Genomic DNA, 19,624 nt, shown 5'->3' with positions numbered 1-19,624 from the left:
ATATTTTTTTGTTAACTTGCTTGTATTTTGGGCTTCTTAGTTTTGCTTTCTTGATGGCTAATTGTATGTAACGAGTTCATTCTTCAGGTTTTCTGTAAGGAACACCATAATAATTCCAATATCCTCAGTTCAAGCTGGAAAATGGGATCGAGATACTTGGCCTGTGGATTCCTAATTTGTAGTTATATGAATTCTTATAATATTTTCTGTATAGATGAGCCAGGTGCCAGATAATATAACAATATAAGGTACAAGAGTTAAAAATATAGAAAACTAGGCCTAGAAGAGTCAAGAAGCCAACAAGAACAATGAGCAAATAAGTGTTTCAATACACAATTCAATACCTTGTAAACCTAAAACAGTTTGCATTTCTGCAGATGTGGGATAGGAAAGTCTTGTAGCTTGCCACCTACATCTCCAGTGGATTTGTGGCAAGAGGGAGCTAAGCTGGCAACTGGCATGGTTCCAACAGAGCCTCACACTTGCAAAAATTAAGATGAATTGGCCCTCTAATTCTATCTTAGCTTCCTCAGTGGCAGTGCTCCTCCAAAGAGTTTCTCCACCTCGGTTGCTTCCATCTTAAGTTCACTCAGAAGATCCATCTCTTCCTTGCTCAGCTCCTTGAAAAAGTTCTCTTCATCTTGTTTTAGCTCTCGAAGCCCTTCAGCCAGCCTCTCTAACAAGGTCATCTCAGCCTTCCCCAACTCCTCCACCTCCTCTTCTATTTCTTCAACCTCCCTTACGATCGTTCTTTCCCCTTCTTCCACAGTCTTCTCCAGTCTCTCTACAAGGGGAGGTTCTGGACCACAAGTATTATCGGTTCTGATAAACTTATTGAAATCGCGTCCTATCCTTTGAGCCGCCTTTTCTAATTCTGGTACAATGCTGTCAGGCAAAACTGCACTTCTAGTGTACACAACAGCCCCGCCATATCCATCCCATGCATCATTCCTGCCCCGGTAATATACAAATACGTAGTCATCCGGTTTATTCTCCACTTTGGAGGACAATATATACCTGCACAGATCATTAAAGTAGATCCCTAAGATATTAAGTTTGGAAGTTGAAAAGGCAGGGGCTAAATTCATGCGAGGAGCAAAAATAGGTGAGAAGTTGAAGCATAACCACGAAAGCACATCAACAGTAGGTTGGACAAATGTTATCTCTTCTTGATATTATCTATATGCAAAATGGTATGCAACTCAAAAGCCTTTTTTCTTTTCTTTTTTTTTTTTGGTCAACATTGTAGGGCTTCTGAATTTCAACAGAAGAAAAAAAAAAGTATTTTTCATGTTTGCATTCTATCTTCTCTGTGCTACAATAATTGGAAGAGAAGTGCTTCACTAAGACAAACTTCAATGAAATATTAATTTTGTAGGATAAAAAAACCGATGCATCATAGTATCATATTTATTTGGGCCAATTTATTAGTTGTCAAGAGTGTTATGGATGTTACTTTTGATTAAATAACTGAGAACTTGCATACATTCAGATGAGGAGAAAGACTGCAGTGAAGATAAGAGGGATACCAGTCGTCTTGGTAGTGAAGATACTCATTGTCATGATTGTAGAGTATCCCTGGTTGTGTAGGATCTTGCACGAATCTCTGAACAGTTGATCGAGTGAAAAAACCACCATCTGGAGTCCGTATTCGCCAGGTCAAGTTCCCAACAAGTTTGTTGGATTCTACATGGAACTCATGTAGTTGGCAATTAAAAGTATCGAAGGTTGGATTTAAGCCACTTGTTATGAACCACTTCCCGCTGAAATCTTTCATATTAAAGTTTCCGACCATACCACTAGGATCAGGGATAGGAAAATCCCCAAGATCAGATTTCCGGGGAACGCATTTCTTCCTTGAAACTGCACATTCATTGAACTCATCAACAACATTGTTTTCAAACAAGTCTCCGCATTTGATCTGCGAAAAGGAGAACCAAGGGATTGCTAAGAACTGAGTTAGTGTCCCTTAAGCACAAAGTGCTCCAAGGAGGACATAAGGGGCATAATTTGTACAGAAAACCTGGCATTCAGTCTCGTCAGGCCGATTGTTGCATGTCTGGAGGCAAGCAACATTAGCTGCACACGATGGGTTTGCAATGCACTTGGCAAGTTCCACTCTGAGAAGATTAATAGGTTCATTAGTGCAGACGAGGATAGCTGTAAAACCTTGGAAAACATAATTCAAAGATACATACAGATAGAATTTCTTACCAAGATATCCGGATCTGCAATACTTTGCCTCCCCTTCTGTTCCATTTTATTTTTATTTATTTACTTTTTTGGGTGGATTATGAGATGCTTCTTCTTGTTCCGCAGATCAAACTTTTTAATGACGCGGACATTTTAAGCATTTCATCCTCCTCCATTTTGGGTGGATGAAGTTGATAGATAAAAGAACTTAACTGAACAAAGAGGAAAGCTTCGATACTCATCAAGAATGCAGTGGGAAGCAACTTCAACACCATCGACGTCACTAGACTTCTTAAAGTGACACGGACTAAATATGAAAGGAAAGATTGTCTGTGAATAACAATAGGCCATCATTTGTATTTGGGGTCAACCTTACAATAGATCGGCAAATCCTACCATATTTCCATCACAATCATCTAATTTTCCTCTGCATGAGCCCATCCATCGTATAGTTGGTTCCTCCAGAGGTCGGGGCAGGGGGAGTTCAAAACCTTAAAAGAAATAACTTACCAAGACAAGTGGCACCAACCTCTTATCTTTTAAGGAGTCCAATAGCAAAAGCATTTCAAAATCAAGTTCTCACAACAATTTCTTTTTTCACTGCTATGATTCTTAAAAGGTGTCCTCAATGAACAAAGCTCCTCACTTTGCAAGGGTTAGGGCAGATCATATTTGTATGTAGCCTTTCTCTTGCTTTTTCACAATGAGGTAGTTTTCACAACTCAAACCGTGACCTTTCGGTCACAAAGAAGGCAACTTTACCATTGCTACTAAGGCTTATCCCTACTAAAATGATCCTCAAAAAATAAATCTAGATGACATTTGGGGCTTTTTTCAACTACATCCAGAAAAGTAGTTATTGCCCCCAGCGCTGCTGTCTTCTGAAGAGTTTGATTAAGACGAAGGCATGTAGCTTGCAGAAGTATAGAACTGGTTCAAAAAAATATGGGGGCCATTTGATATGCATTATGATGTAAATGCAACAAACTGACAAAGTTCTGGATTTTATTTGCACTTTACAGTTTCTGCTAAATCACCAAGATTAAAGGGGCCAAGCATACAACCAAAGTTCCTATCTAATAATTATTTTAGCCAGAATAGGAATAACCGTTGGGTATGGTAGTGGTGTATCTGTAACATTTTTAAGCAATCCTGCTGAAGTAATCGAACACCAGTTAAACTGTTTCAGCAGCACATTAAGCAATTTCAAATAAGTACCTGCACTCTTTCAGTAAGCAAGTACAAGTCTTAAGAGCATCTACAGCATCAGCTGCTGGAATAACCAAGAACAAACAGGCCACCATGGCAGCTATTTTGATGAATTGGCTCTTCAGAAGACTAATTATCATTTCCCTTTGAAATTCAACTATTCCTTTTTCCTAGAAACCAACCAAATAAAGGAACAAATTAAAGAAAGAAGACAAAAGATTCACTTTTTTTGAAAAACTAGAAGAAATGAGAAAGTTAACAGGCAGAAAACAAAGAGCACATACATTGAAGAAGCTACCTCATGTATACTTGCACGGGTCCCCCTAACTGAACAGATCTTCAGAGACCAAGACGAAAGAAGATCTGAAAATCTTGACTCCAACCAGCAAGATATTCTATAAGATCTTAACAAGCCAGGGTATTTTCCAAATCTCCTGTTGGTTTGTGTTTTCACATTGACTAAGCAACAATAAGAATCAACGGCTCTCCTGTTCGACCATCCAACACTACTAACTCGTGGTTTGGAACACAAGCCTATTCTTCCAGCATTACAGAGATAGAGTAAATGCGCTGAAAATGCCATGTTCCAATGTGTAAACTCCTGAATGCGACCTGTGAATTGATAGATATCAGTGGGCGTCTAATCTGCCGTTTCCTTTTTCTTTCCTTGTTTTCTCTCTCTTATGTTACAATGGTCTTATATTACATTCAAGTATAGATCAACCAAAAATCAGCTTAAGCAGACCTCCGTTTTCCACATCTGAACCGCCTCAAATTAAAAAAATATATATTTATAATGTAAATGCCATCGGAATGTTTTCATCATTCCTTCAAGTACAATGATGCACAATATCAGTAACCCATTACTGTGGATTCTGAATTATGGTTTTGGATGCAGGACCCTTAGAAAGATATCATAAACTTGAGCTCCCTATAACTGGTTTAGGTTCAGATCTGAATCCAAACAACAATAAAGGTCCAACTTAAAATCTAACTGTACCGCTTGCTTCTTAGGCTTAACCTCCGGTGTTGATGTCAGTGGCTATCAGTTTCCCAAATTCTGCACAATGAAATTTGTATTCATAAACCAGAATTATAAAAGTACTAAAAAAATAAATCACTACTCCTAGAGAAAAAGTTCCTTCCAAGAAGCTAATGGCATTAAAAGTACGGTTGCACCATGAGTAAATGAGTGGTTTAAAAGCAAATAGATGAGTTCTAATAAAAAATTTACATGGCCGCCTATATGTTCTTCCGAGGACCAACACAACGTGTCCTCAGTCCTCAATGGAAATTTGAGTTATGCTCTTAAAAAAATTGATGGAGCCAATTCTAACGAGAACTTTACTTCTAGACACCTTTCCCCAAACCTAAACACAAGAGACCACTCCATCTTCAAATAGCAACAAATCGATGTTAATTATTGAATGATTCTTCAAGAATCACACAAAGAAACTCGAACAAATTTGAGTATAGTGACACACGCCTGATTCTCAACTCAAGCAATGCGGGAAAGATTGAGCAGGTTTTCTGAAGGTGTCTAACAAGAAATAAAGAAAAAGCAGGTTCGGATAATAAGTAAAAGTCCATAAAAATGGAGACGAAGCAAACCTCGTGAAGATGGTGAAGCACAGGAACGCGCAGATGACGAAAAGGATAGGAATATGCTTTTCATTGCAGCAAATGGTTACAGGGAGAATCTCGAACCAGCGGATGGAGAGAGAGAGTTCATACAAGTCGGATAAGACATCGTGTGGAAACCAGACCGGTAACGTATAACCAAACGCGCCGTTCGTTTTAATGTGTCCCTATTGTCACGGACCGGTCCTGCAGGCCCCCAACCCGTGTGTCCTTATCGTCCGAATTGCTTGAATATACTGAATTTGTGACAAAATTTGAGTTTAACCTAGTAAATACATTCTCAAATTGAATAAATTAAAAAATAGAAAAAAAAATCAAACCTACCACAAAACAAAAAAAATTAAAATAACAAAGTAAAAAAGGACATCATTTTTTTATATTTTGATCATTTCAATTTTTTTTTAATACGAAGATCGAACCGAACTGAAATAATTAAAATTATTAAACTTGAAAATTGAAGTAAACATATCTACAATTTAGATAGAACAAAACTGATAATTTTAACTAATTTAATTTAATTATTTTAATTTAATCAAAATATTATTCACCCTTATATTAAACCAAAAACTCTATTAGAGTCTCTACTCCAAGCTTCTCATAAATTGAAGTCTCGAATTCATTGTCCATCGACTAAAAGGGGTTTTGTCACGTTGAAGTCTAAAAAACAAATTTAATTGAGAGTATTTTGCTCGTAGATGTCAATTGAATTGGGCTGCCCATGGACTGCTACAACTCAATATGCCTACTAAACTAGTCCAACGCAGCCCATTGTTACAACGAGTCGTGTCAACCTACCCCAAGCTTATAGGGTCATGTTGAGCTAAAGGTATATGACTTGTAGCCCCGCGCACCTGCAGGCCAACTCGTGACATAACCCAACATGCCCATTTGGCTAGTTTCAAGAATAATTTTTGAAAAAGTTATCAAAATTAAATAAATCAAATGTTCTTTGCAATATTTAATTATTTAGTAATTATTTATTAAAACTAGTTCTTGACCTGTGTGATGCATGGAATACAATATTCAACAAAAATATGTATAAAATAATAATTTAAAATATAAAATATACATTACAACAAATTTAATATACTATATGAATTAGCAAATAAACAATAATTTTATTTTATTGTGATTAAAATAAATTTGGGAAGACTTATTTGTATACAACATTTATGATCAAAGTTGTTTGTTCAACCTCTTTATCACATATTAGTATCTTCAACCCACTGCATCTTATGCCTCTTGATATTGCAACATACAGTTGCCCATTTATCTGCTTGAAGAATTAACGTTTAAATCATCATTAACCATATTTATCTGTTATTTAATGTGTCTAAGATATATTTTTTTATTTTTTAATTCCTAAATATTTATCTGTTGTATTCAACAAATTAAATAATTTATTTTTGATGCATTTGAACTATTGTATTCAATAAATTAAATAATTCATTTTTTGATACATTGAAACCTGTTGTATTCAATAAATTGAATAATTCATTTTTTAGTACTTTGAAACTTGTTTTATTCAATAAATTGAATGCAGACACATTCGGTAATATTTATCTGCTTGAAGAATTAACATTTAAACCATCATTAATCATATTTATTTGTTATATTCAATAAATTGAATAATTTATTTTTTATTGCATTGGAACTGTAATATTCAATAAATTAAATAGTTTATTTTTGGCTGCATTGGAACTTGTTGTATTTAGGGGTGTTCACGGTGCGGTTTAGAGTATTTTCAACACGCCAAATCGCACATGCAGTTTGGCATTAAACCAAACCACACCGCAACCGTAATTTGCGGTGCGGTCTGGTGCAATTTTTGCGGTCTGATGCAATATTTATCAAAAGCAAGCAACAACCACATATCTAAACCAAATCCATAGCATAGTCATAAAGCCTGAAACTCATAACCCAAAAAAGCATTAAAGGAGATAACTTATAGTGGTAGTGAGGGAAAGCGAGCGCAAAAGAGAGGCATGGGTGATGGGCAGCCCGCATAATAGCGACTGCCGACCATTGAGCGGGATGCAACGAGTCAGCAACCATCGGCTACAGCGTTGTGGATGGCAACAGTAGGAAGGCGGTGGAGCTCGCGGCGATGGGAGGCAGTTGCAGCGACGGAATAGAGGCTATGGGAACAGAGAACGATAGAGATACTGTGAGAGAGAAGTGAGAAATTGAGGCATCACTTGTGCCGAGTAAAGGGAGCGCGAGAGATAATGGTGGGACAAAGAGGTTGTGGGAGCAGAGAGAGAGAAATATGAGGGCGTCAATGTGTCACTTGTGCTACAAGAGAAAGAGAGAAAGGTTGAGTTTGTTAATTCAAAATGGCTTAATGGCATTGGCAGTGGCACCTGCGCAACTTTAATTAATGCAAAGGAGATTAATGGCATTGGCATCCGCGTAAGTATCTTTAATTAATGCTAATGACGGTTCTTTATTAATTTAATAATAATTTATATAATTTTTATTTTTATTATACGCAAAAGTATGAAGAATCCGGCAGTTCGATTTGAAACTGAACTACCAAAGGCCCAAACCGTGTAAATCGCGGTTTAGGCATACGACAACCCGTTTCTGACTACTCTAATGAAAAAATTGACCGGTTCGATGTGGTCTGGTTCAATTTGGCTAGTTTTCGCAGTGTGCTGGTTTTTTTGCACACTCATAATTGTATTCAATAAATTGAATAAATCATTATTGAATAATTTATTTTTTGTTGCACTAAAACCTGTTATATTCAATAAATTGAATGTAAGCACATTGGATAATATTTATCTGTTTGAAGAATTAATGTTGAAACTATCATTAACCATATTTATCTCATGTTTAATGTGTTTAAGATATATTTTTTTACTTTTTAATTCTTAAATATTTATTTTTTGTATTCAATAAATTGAATAATTCAATTTTTTGTGAATTAGAACCTGTTATATTTAATAAATTGAATAAATTATTGCTGAATAATTCATTTTTTAGTGTATTAAAACTTGATGTATTCAATAAATTGAATGTAGACACACTAGGCAATATTTATCCGCTTGAAGAATTAACATTTAAATCATCATTAACCATATTTAAATGTTATTTAATATATCTAAAATATATATTTTTTATATTTTAATTCCTAAATACTTTTTGTTGTGCATTGGAACCTGCTTATTCAATAAATTTAATAATTTATTATTAAATAATTCATTTTTTTTACATTGGAACCTCTTGTATTCAATAAATTGAATGTAGGTAGAGTAATAGTTTGGGGAAAAAAAAAAATTAGCATAGTCAACTTATTAAGTCTCCATCTTCATGGTTTTAATTGATAGTTATACATCCGAAAATATTTATCTACTTGAAGAATTAACGTTAAAACCATCATTAACCATATTTATCTGTTATTTAATGTATCTAAGATATATTTTTTTATTTTTTTATTCCTAAATCTTTATCTATTGTATTAAATAAATTGAACAATTCATTTTTTAGAATATCGTGTATTCAATAAATTGAATAAATTATTATTAAATAATTTATTTTTTGGTGCATTGGAACCTGCTATATTCAATAAATTAAATATTAAGCTTTGGGAAAAAAAAATTAAATTAGCACAATCAACTTATTAAGTCTTCGCCTTCCTAGTTTTAATTGATAGTTATACATTCGATAATATTTATCTACTCGAATAATTAATGCTGAAACTATAATTAACCATATTTATCAAACTGAATAAATTTCAAAAGCTTTTCATCACTGTTTAATGTGTCTAAGATATATATTTTTATTTTTAATTCCTAAATACTTATCTACTGTATTCAATAAATTGAATAATTTATTTTTTAATGCATTGAAGCTGTGTTTAATGTTCTAAGATATATATTTTGTATTTTTTAATTTATAAATATTTATTTGTTGTATTCAATAAATTAAATGTAGGCAGAGTAATAGCTTGTGAAAAAAAAAAAATTAACACAGTTTAAGTGAAAAATTGTATTAACAATGACTATCTTATTTTATATATATAAAGATATTATATATTATTATATTATATAATGATAAGATAATTTTGTGTGACTTAATTAATACTTCAAGTGTCTATTCATATTCTTCATAAATACTATTTATTTTTGATTGATTGACGGATTAATTAAATATTTAATATTATTGAAAAACTCATGATTAGTATTAGAAAACTTATGTATTTAAAATCCATTATTAATTTTAAAGTAATTAGTACTTATTATTTCAAAATAATTAAAAAATTTAAATTATTAATACAAATTACTAAATGCAATAAGTACTAAATGTAAATTATTAATGCAAGTTTTGGGGAGAATTTTTTTTTTTACTATCATACTTTTATATATATAAAGATATTATATATTATTATATTATATAAAGATAAGATAATTTTTTATAACTCAATTAATACTTTAAGTGTCTATTCATATTTATCATAAATAGTATTTATTTTTTATTGATTGACAGATTAATTAAATATTTAATATTCACATAATAATGTATTAAAAAACCCATAATTAATATTGAAAAACTCATATATTTAAAATTTATTATTAATTTTACAATAATTAGTACTTATTATTTCAAAATAATTGAAAATTTTAAATTATTAATGTAAATTACTAAATGCAAATTATTAATAGTATTCTAATAAATTTAAATTATACTTGTAAAATTATGGGTCTAATTCAAGACTTAAAGATACAATCTTGTAAACTTAACGATACATGTCTAAAATTTAGTTTTACTAATATTTGGATAGTTTTATGTCATAAAACTTACAACTTAACTTGTTATTATGTATATAATAAATATTATATTTCTATACGTTTCAAATTGTATGCTACAATGTCGCACGAGTAACCTTGCATACGTGCTTATGTCTTGTTTGTGTGCAATTTTAAGATATCTTTAAAATCTTTCGTGTTTTATCTTATACGTGATTTTAAGCTCATTGTCTTATTTGCCCAAAGTCATTTGTTGCGTTGCATGCCTCATACTTAGTTAAATCTCTCATATCACCTCAATGTGTTGCCTTTCTTGATTGGATTATTGTGTACGATTTGTCTTGAAGTTTAATTATTGATCATCACATTAGCACCTTATGACAATGTGAATTGTTCTATTTCAAAATAATTTATATTTAAAATTTTAAATATTTTTTGATATTTTAAAACCAAAACCAACATATCAACTAAAAAATAATAGATGATCCATAGTCAATATTTAGTTAAGATTTAATTATGTTTGGTCGCTGTCTCTCATAACCGTTATTCCATTTCGTTTATTTCCATTTGTCTATAAGTTCTTTTAATAGAGGGATCTAGTGTCGATGGCATAACGGTGATGAGACGGTGATCAATCACTATTGATATTTTTTTATTTATTTTTAGATTAAAAAAAGATAAAAAGGTATTTTGAACATTTACAATAAATTAATAGCCATTTACTAATAATTTTTTGAATATCAAATAGCGCGGAGTGTGATTTATCTATTTATCTAATATTTGACATTTAGGATGCATTTAATTGTCTATATTTTTCATAAAAATTGACTAATTTTTACTCAAATTTTAATTTTATAGTGTTTATCGCTTTTGCTGGAAATGGCAGCGAATTCACTCACCGCGTGTTGCATCCGTTCACCCAAATTCCATTGCTTCTGTCCACCTCGATTTCTCTAGGGTTCTCCCCTCCCATTCGCGCCGGCTTTGTCCCCTTCCTCTTCGTCGCCATCCACCGCCGAAGTCGAGCCCCGACTTGGGCTTCGTCGCCATCTCCGACTTCCTGTGAGTTGCAATCCACCGCCGAAGACGAGCTCCGTCTTGGTCTTCGTCGCCATCTTCGCAGAGGACCAGCCCCGACTTCGTGTTCGTCGCCATCTCCGATTTCGAGTTTCAGACCACCGGCGCATCTTCATCTTCTTCCACGGTAAGGTTTCCGGCCACGTTCTGTTATTATTTCTGTAGATCCGGCGAGCGATCTTGGTCTTCGTCCACCGATCTTGGTTTTTCTCTCTGTTTCAGCGAGCGATCTTGGTCTTCGACCATCGATCTGGAGTCTTCGTCCACCGGAAGCGATCTTGGTCTCTGTTTCAGCGAGCGATCTTTGTGTTCGCCATCTCCGCCGAAGTCGACCTCCGATTCCGACTTGCAGACCGCCGTTCATCCTCGTCGCCATCTTCGTCCACGGTAAGCTTTCCGGCCCAACCCTATCTGGTTTTCGGCCACCTTCCGATGGACGGCCGGCGGTCTTCTATTTCTGGTTTTGCATTTTGGTTTATCCTTTGTTTTCAATATCTATTTTTACCTTTTCTTTGGGGTTTAATGGTGTAATAATTCAGTCTTTACTATTTAGTTTGTGTAAAATTATGTGAGTTTTTGTTCACTTTTAATGGCGAAAATATTTTGTATGTGTCTTATGTAATTACATTATATAATTTATATGTTGATTTTATTGAATTTTTATTTTATACGTGGTAGTGAGTAACATGCCTTCAACAAGGAATCAATGTTGATGGCAACTACAACGTTTGGGTTTATTTTGGATGATGGTCATGCAAGTGATTGTGATATATAATGATATTAGGCGTCGCAACCAACATCTCCCAAGGGCTTCTCATATAAATTGGGATTTTGAAAGACAAATGACCCTTGCACGAATGTTTGGAATAAGTGATAGAATCCGTCATAACCTACTTAGGATGAAAATAGATTCGTTTCATAGATTATGTGCTCGGTTACCAACATATGGATTGGTTGATAGTAGATCTTTCCTAGTTGAGGAACAAGTGGCTATTTTCCTGAACACGGTCGGGTATGACGAATGTAATCAAGTTGGAAGTTTTACTTTCTTTAGATCTGGACAAACAGTGAGTTATTACTTCCATAGGGTCTTACACGCTCGTCTTGAATTGTATAGAGATGTTGTCAGTAATAACGCCACTGTTCACAATTCACCATACAAGAAAGAAAATGTCAAGCCTTGGTTCACATATTTTTAGGTTAGGGGTCGAAATTATTTCATTATATATTTTGTAAAGATTCGATATTCTAAAGTAATTTTATTATTAAAAGTATATATATATATTTTTTGTTAAAGGATGCTGTAGGGGCAATAGATGGTACACATATTGTTGCGAATGTCCCCTTAGAAGAACAAGCTAGGCATCGCAATAGAAAGCAAGTGATTTTCGAAATGTTTTAGTAGCTTGTACATTTGATATGAAATTTACATATGTGCTTGCCGGTTGGGAGGAATCGTCACATGACAGTCGATTGTTAGGGAGTGCAATATTATGGCAAGGACATAAGCGTTCTTTTGGGTAAGTTGTACCACTGGTTTGATAACATTTTTTTCACAAGGTTACCAATTATTTAATAATGATTATGTAACAAACAATTCTTTGATAGGTAAATATTATCATGTACTATAACTATCACGTCATGAATGAAAGTTAGATTCTCTGGGGAAACTACTGTTTTCCTTTTTGAGAAAAGGTAGAGCGCATATCAATATCAATACAATATGATCTCAACATAGTAAGATCTTATGTCAACTGACTGCACCAAGGCAAACTGCTACCTTTCAAAAGTATTAGACATAGTTCGAGTTTCTCAAAATTTGAAACTATTCTTTAAAAAAGATTAAACAAAATAAAACTTAAACCAAACTATTTGCCAATTCAAAACTCTCACTCACACTCACTATACAATGATCTAATGTTCTAACTCACTAGCCTTGTCAAATATGTAAAGTTTGGCACGACAAAAAAGGAAAAGATGCTGTTGTGGTTTATGTAAAAAATGAAGAAACTGCTTTTGCAGTTTTGTGCAGAAAATGCAGAAAGCAGTATTATGGTTTCTGCACAACATTTGGCAACAGCAAAGAAGTTTTTCTGCAGCAAAGTGGTTTTGCTCTTTCAGTAAAATCGCAAAAGCAGTTTTTCAACATTTCAGCATTACCGCTTTTAGTAGGTTTATCTTTTGCCAAGGAATGGAACTCATTTGTCGGTTTCTGCCCAAGGGCAGAAACCAGAAATCGCACAAAGCAGTTTTGCTCTTTCAGTAAAATCGCAAAAGCAGTTTTTCAACATTTCAGCAATACCGCTTTTAGTAGGAATAATCCCTGCCTAAGGAATGGAACTCATTTGTCGGTTTCTTCTGCCAAGGAATGGAACTCATTTGTCAGTTTCTGCTTAAGGGCAGAAACCAGAAATGTTCCTTTTAAAAATAAAGCACAAGCAGATTATTCCCTTTTAATACCACTTCATCCATTTATATATAAAATGTAAAACTGCTTAACTGGTTTTCCCTAAAAGCATCACGAAAAGTTAAACTGTCAAAACGGTTTATTCTGCAAGGCTAATGATTAATGAGGTCAGAGTTTTAGATTGGGAGTTGGTTTGGTTTGAGTTTTATTGCTATTACAAATATATATACATATACATGGATTTAACTTTTGAAAAACAAAAAAACCTCAACATATTTATTTACTTACATTATTGAACAAGAGAACAAAATATGAGTAACCATGACAAAGGATCAAGTATATCTAGTAATCAAGTAGACTGAGAGACTATATAAACAGACAGAAAAGAACACCAAAACCAATTTTAAGTATAATCAAATAATAGAATTCTCTATTCAATCCTAACACAGAAGCATCAGCATGTAAATAGAGCGCCACAAAATGACTCGAGCACGGAAATGAAATCACCTAAACAGTAAGAGAGAATAATCCTTTAGTTTCTAAACCCGACAACCTATATTCTAGGGTACTAATCGGACAAATTCACCCTCGACTTTCCAAACCCTAGAAAATCTAAATAGAAATACAATCAAACAACCAAATCCATATATGCAATATGCAAGCACATAGAATATACACAGAAAGCAGGGAAGAGGGAGAGACTGAAGATACAACCAGGGAGAGAGAGAGAGATGGACAAAGGAGAAACGACGAACCGAGCGGAGTAGCGTCGCGGCCTCTACAGTACAGATCCAGAAACAATGTTGAACTGCTCATATATATTTCGGATCTGGTTTGATCATTCGAGTAAATATATTTGAAACCAAGTGAAATTACAATTATTATTGTTGTTGCACGGTTACAACAATAAATTTATGTATAGGAAACCACCGATGGAAGAAACCGACAAATGAGTTTCATTCCTTGGCAAAAGAAACCGACAAATGAGTTCCATTCCTTAGGCAGGGATTATTCCTGCTAAAAGCGGTATTGCTAAAATGTTGAAAAACTGCTTTTGCGATTTTACTGAAAGAGCAAAACCGCTTTGTGTGGTTCTTCTTCTTCTTCTTTGCTGTTGCCAAATGTTGTGCAGAAACCACAATACTGTTTTCTGCATTTTCTGCACAAAACTGCAAAAGCAGTTTCTTCATTTTTTACATAAACCACAACAGCATTTTTTCCTTTTTTGTCGTGCCAAACTTTACATATTTGACAAGGCTAGTGAGTTAGAACATTAGATCATTGTATAGTGAGTGTGAGTGAGAGTTTTAAATTGGCAAATAGTTTGGTTTAAGTTTTATTTTGTTTAATCTTTTTTAAAGAATAGTTTCAAATTTTGAAAAACTCGAACTATGTCTAATACTTTTGAAAGGTAGCAGTTTGCCTTGGTGCAGTCAGTTGACATAAGATCTTACTCTGTTGAGATCATATTGTATTGATATTGATATGCGCTCTACCTTTTCTCAAAAAGGAAAACAGTAGTTTCCCCAGAGAATCTAACTTTCATTCATGACTTGATAGTTATAGTATGTGGTTAAGAAAAGCACAGTGATACCCCAAAGCGCTAACAAATGCTATAACTTACAAGATATATTCACTTGAACATCGATGTTATACTGGAAAACAAGGTTATTTGAGAAATTGCAAAGAAACCAACAATCTTGTGAATTATAGAGAAACTAAAATCTGGTCAATTACAAAGAAACTTTCTTTGGGGATGTTTGGGTGATTTCATTTCCTCGGTTGGTGGGAAGTATCCCATTAAGATTCTCGAGTCATTTCCTTGGTTTGTGAGTTGATATTATTGTGTTTGGCCCTGGTGGCCCACTGATGGGCATATTTTGTTATGTGGAGGGATGTCTCAAAGGTTTTGGAGGAGTTTATCAAGTTTGTTGGTTATATAGTTAATAATGGCTCCAGGATAATTTTCACTAGATACTTGAGATCAAACACTTTGTGCAGGATATTTTCAAGATTGTTTTGGTTAACTAGGGGATATGGGGGTGGTGCAGTTGACAGTTCCCTTTTGGCCTTTGATGGTGGTGGGCTCTTTGACTGCATTATTTAACATGTGAAGGGTACCAACATATTAATTAGTGCTTGATGCCTTCTTGTCAAAATCTTAAGAATGCCTTCATAGCAACTCGTCCAATTTTGATGCTATCTTAGTTTCTGATGAGTGCTTGGATTCTCATTAGAAATATCATTTATTCTTATTTGTAAGTTAGGTGTAGAAAACTTATAATCATGTGTTCTGATTTTCTACTTTATGTGGCTAACGAAATGAGGTTTTGTTTCAAGTGACAAGGTTGGGTCAAGTTTTGCAAGTTGACAAACCACCACCAAGTCTTAATCTCATTAAGCTTTGCATATTTACCACTAATGTTTTGATATTGGTTAAATATATTGCTAACGGAATTTTCATGGTTCAAGAGGTTTGAGATAGGTTGACCCCTTCTTTTGTCCTTTTGGTTATGGAGGCATTTAGTCTTCCATTGCTCGAAGGCTAGGATTGGTGGTTTTAAAATTAGCATAAGGGAGGCTATTACTATTTGGGTGTGTCTCTTAAGAAGGATGAATATGCATGGGTACAGATATGGGTATGACACCCAGATTAAAGTGTCTGTGCTTCCTAGGTTTCTGTCAAATGAAAATAATAGTGAAGGTGGGGAACGAGTCTAGTGTGGGTTGCTTCAAATCATGTGCTTATTAAACATCTTTGGGATTCCAAATCTCTGCTTAAAATTCTTGGTTAGAGAGTCAAATTAAAATTTCAAATTGGGGATTTCTAAATCCTTTTTGAAATATTCACTCAGACATATGTTAAGTAGAGTTATTAGTTTTATATCATTTGAGGATGATATAAACATTTTGTTTTTTCCCACCTGCTTCTATCAATCAAATAGCTATGAATTGATTGTAATGGTCAAAACAATATGTAGTAGTTGAGATATGCAATCATTGTAATTTAATCAAGATAGAAGAGGTATGTCCTGCATTCTACTTGATTTTTAGATGTATATTTTTCAACTAAATAGCTATGAATTGATTGTAATGGTCAAACAATATATAGTAGTTGAGATATGCAATCATTGTAATTTAATCAAGATAGAAGAGATGTGTCCTGCATTCTACTTGATTTTTAGATTTATATTTTCAGCTAAATTGCTATGCAAATACAAGATATCAGTTCGCTTAACTTTTTTTTTTTTTATATTCACCATGAAACTTGAAATTAAAATTTGACTTCCATTAGACATTAAATATGTGTAAATGGATTGTATAAGATGCATTTTGGATATTTAAAGAATTTCCAAGAAAGACTCTGGTCATTAATTTTGTCTAGGCTACAGGAAAAAAACTTTCAGTGATGCCCTCCCTCAAGTTTCATCCTCTGTATTTATGACCATCTTTCACAGTTTAAAGTTATTTGTATTCCAGTGAAATTATCTAATGAATTTAATTAATCCTTATTATTGGCTTCCTGATCCTTCTTTTCTTGTCATTGAACAGGTTGGTACATATTAAGTGGGCAAAAATAGGACACATTACTTTGAAGGAATATTGAATAAGCATATGGTTGTGTTTTAGTGACGTAAGAAGAGATGCAAAATCAGGACGGTCCTCTGTCTAACAGAGAAATGGAACCCACAGCACCCATCCAAGCATCAGAAGTTGATGATTGGTCAAAGTTCAAGGATGATGGTGTTATGCAAGAACAATCTGCCAGTTGTTACGAGGATGTGGAGAAAATTCCTTTCGTAGGTGATAAGGCAAGAATATACCATTCCTTATTTCAGTTCTATGTGTTGTCAAAATTTAGATTCTTTTTGGTAGTTTATGGTCTTGTCTAGCCCTAAGTTCAACTATGCTTTGATAACTGCTCTTTTAATGAATTTCACATAGAATAACTTGTGTTTTAAATCTTAAATCACTATGTGAAGTTCTTTGCCTATTTATGTTTATGTTGTTAAACTATAGCTACTTTTTGCTTACAGCTTACTAATGCCACTTTTTTTTTTTTTTTTTTTAATTTCACTTTATTTATTTGCTTACTGTTTTTGGATTAAGTATTATTAGTTTCATTTTTTTTTTCTCATACTAGTTACTAAGGTCTTACTCATGGTAAAAGTTATTGTTAAGTCAGTAGTAGTCCCAAAAGTTTAAGCTATTTTTAGGAAATAGGCATAATTATGTGTATCAAGCTTTTCATGTGCAAACATGTTTTTTGCATGTGGATGGCAGAACCAAGGTACAACCCTCATAGAAGTAGAGTATATAAGAAGTATATCAATAATGAGGACCAGACACACATGCATTAAGTCCACATTTGTCCAAAAGCTTACAGTGGAATAAAAGTGATCTTTTTTGTAAGACTGAATAAAATTGAAGCTAGAAATTTCTTTTGTTGCATATTTCACTGAAGATCATGCTGTGTACTGCACATAAAGTGTCTTCATGCTACAGTTTCACCACAGACCATCATGATGTTACTTTTTGCTTAGTAATGTTTTAGTGTGGCATTCCTTAATACCATTAGGGAACAGTTGATGAGAGTAACGACCCATTACAATACTGTTATACATCACGCCTAAGTTTTAGGTTATAAACTTTGATTTTGCAGAAATTGGTAGTAGTAGTTGCAGCTGTAGTGTTAGGAGATGTGGAAACAAGAAGGATTGAATTGTCACTAGATGAACCAGCTTGCTCGGAAGGTTTTAATTCCTTAGTAGCATAATATTCTATGATTTCGTATTGCTGTAGCTCTTAGTATCTAGCTGTATTTTTCGGTTAAGAGTTAGTTTTAGGCCCCACATACTATGGGCGAATAGGACAAAAAGGTTTGTTGTAACCGCATGAGGGAAGGAATCTGCTAAGGCAGATTTACCCTACCTCTGGCTAGTATATAACCTCCCCAAGGTTCTCTGGAGAGGATATCAATGAATAGAATCTGAATTTCTTCCTGCTTCTCATTTCCTCCCTATTACTCTCCATTTCCCCTCTTCATTTCATTCTGCTATCCTTCTTGCTCTGTTCCTATTTTCTTTTTATTATCACGGAGCTAAAATCAACTTGTCACAAATCAATTCGTGACATGAATAAGAGGAGTTAGAGGTGGATAAAAAACTTGATTTTCTTATGGTTTTAATTTATCTCAATGACTTGAGCTCATTTCTTTGGAATTGGAATGAGGTAGAGATGGCATCTTGGCACGGGGGCTTAGATTTTTCCATTTCATCTCATTCGTCTTGTGTTGAACGAGATGGCATATTGGTGTAAGGGCTGAGAAATTTCTGTAAAGACCTTGGGTGTATACTTACAAGAGAGCAGTGGTTGTAGCAGATTAGTTCTCAGGGGAATAACAATTAGCCGTTATTTTTGTTATAACTGGAAAACTGTATAAGGAGTAGCTATATAAAGCTACTCGAGAACTGTATGGAGGTTGTTGAGAAATAAGAAACTGAATTCTTTTCTCCCTCTTCAATTCTCTCTCTCCATTCTCTCTGTTTCTCCCTAATTTTTATCTTTTTTTTCTCCCTCTTCTCTTTCTTTTCTTCTCTCGTTTACAGTTCTGTTCTTAATAAAACCCTAGGTCAGGACAGGTTCCTGACAATTTCCTCTGCAGAGTTGGAAGAGAAATGTTTGTGTGATTGACTTGGCAGTAAAGTTGTTTGATTGTGTCTTGGGCATCTTGGGTTTTTGAAAATTGAAACAGGGAAACAACCTCCCCATTGTTGCCATCAGGCAAGGCTATAGGCATTTGATGTGTTAACCTTTTTTATATGTTGAGCCTGCCTTCATAGAGTGAGCTAATATTCTTATATGTATCTCTAGGGTTTGATGTGTTAACCTTTTTTATATGTTGACCCTGCCTTCATAGAGTGAGCTAATATTCTTATATGTATCTCTAGGGTTTGTACTTGGTTTGGGTGAAAAATTTTGCTAATTAACTGTAATCTGAAAGGTTGGAAGGAAAACTGAACGGAGACAACAATGCTAGGTTCAAAGTTTTGAATCTCTCTATGATTTTGGAAGCTTGTTATAGCAAGTACTTCCCCAACTTGTTCCAGAATGATTCTCGATTTAGGTTGTGTATCCACAAAAACGGATATATGTATATTTTTGGTTTAGAACTACATTGCTTGGAAGGGAGATCGTATAAGTGGAATGTGAACTGGAAAAGTGGTACACTAGCGTTCTAAAAGCTTTTAAGAGTATAGATCACTATTGGATGTCAGGTGCTTTTAGAGCAATATTCTTTTAACAGCTAGGCTTCCAATAAGGTTAGGTAAAATGATGTTTTCCC

At 34.0% G+C, this 19,624-nt stretch overlaps 2 protein-coding genes across 7 annotated transcripts in view; one reads left to right on the top strand and one right to left on the bottom strand.

Annotated features, from left to right (window-relative positions):
• Positions 1-191: 191 nt before the first annotated feature.
• LOC127799405 (violaxanthin de-epoxidase, chloroplastic) lies at positions 192-5,181 on the bottom strand. Of its 2 annotated transcripts, XM_052333424.1 has the most exons (7): positions 5,014-5,163; positions 4,403-4,462; positions 3,701-4,014; positions 3,412-3,572; positions 2,024-2,120; positions 1,530-1,921; positions 192-1,017 (listed from the first exon to the last, which is right to left on the bottom strand). In XM_052333424.1, exons 3-7 carry the CDS (start codon positions 3,983-3,985, stop codon positions 516-518), a joined length of 1,437 nt encoding a protein of 478 aa, XP_052189384.1. In that variant the 5' UTR covers positions 3,986-4,014; positions 4,403-4,462; positions 5,014-5,163; the 3' UTR covers positions 192-515. The 2 variants fall into 2 exon arrangements, with proteins under 2 accessions (XP_052189384.1, XP_052189376.1); XM_052333416.1 differs by lacking the exon at positions 4,403-4,462 and having other exon boundaries at positions 5,014-5,181.
• A 5,481-nt stretch (positions 5,182-10,662) lies between these two features.
• The window catches only part of LOC127791324 (OVARIAN TUMOR DOMAIN-containing deubiquitinating enzyme 1), a 23,138-nt gene continuing 14,176 nt past the window's right edge, over positions 10,663-19,624 (top strand). For 3 of the 5 annotated variants that reach the window (XM_052321148.1, XM_052321140.1, XM_052321133.1), the window contains exons 1-3: positions 10,663-10,998; positions 11,094-11,258; positions 16,831-17,090. In XM_052321148.1, the coding sequence (XP_052177108.1) occupies positions 16,923-17,090 (168 nt within the window). In that variant the 5' untranslated portion in view covers positions 10,663-10,998; positions 11,094-11,258; positions 16,831-16,922. The remainder of the gene's footprint in view (positions 10,999-11,093; positions 11,259-16,830; positions 17,091-19,624) is intronic. The other 2 variants (XM_052321125.1, XM_052321156.1) reach the window with 2 other exon arrangements.

The sequence above is a fragment of the Diospyros lotus genome, chromosome 1 (assembly GCF_014633365.1).
Source record: "Diospyros lotus cultivar Yz01 chromosome 1, ASM1463336v1, whole genome shotgun sequence".
NCBI classification, from domain to species: domain Eukaryota; kingdom Viridiplantae; phylum Streptophyta; class Magnoliopsida; order Ericales; family Ebenaceae; genus Diospyros; species Diospyros lotus.
The sequence above is the reverse complement of the archived record's forward strand: the minus strand, read 5'-3'. Positions and strand labels throughout refer to the sequence as shown.

Coding starts and splice junctions, on each gene's coding strand:
- LOC127799405 (XM_052333416.1), bottom strand. CDS start 5,077: ATGAAAAGCATATTCCTATCCTTTTCGTCATCTGCGCGTTCCTGTGCT. Junction 4,015..5,013: donor TGCTTCACCATCTTCACGAG/GTTTGCTTCGTC, acceptor ATCAATTCACAG/GTCGCATTCAGGAGTTTACA. Junction 3,573..3,700: donor CCCGTGCAAGTATACATGAG/GTAGCTTCTTCA, acceptor GTTGGTTTCTAG/GAAAAAGGAATAGTTGAATT.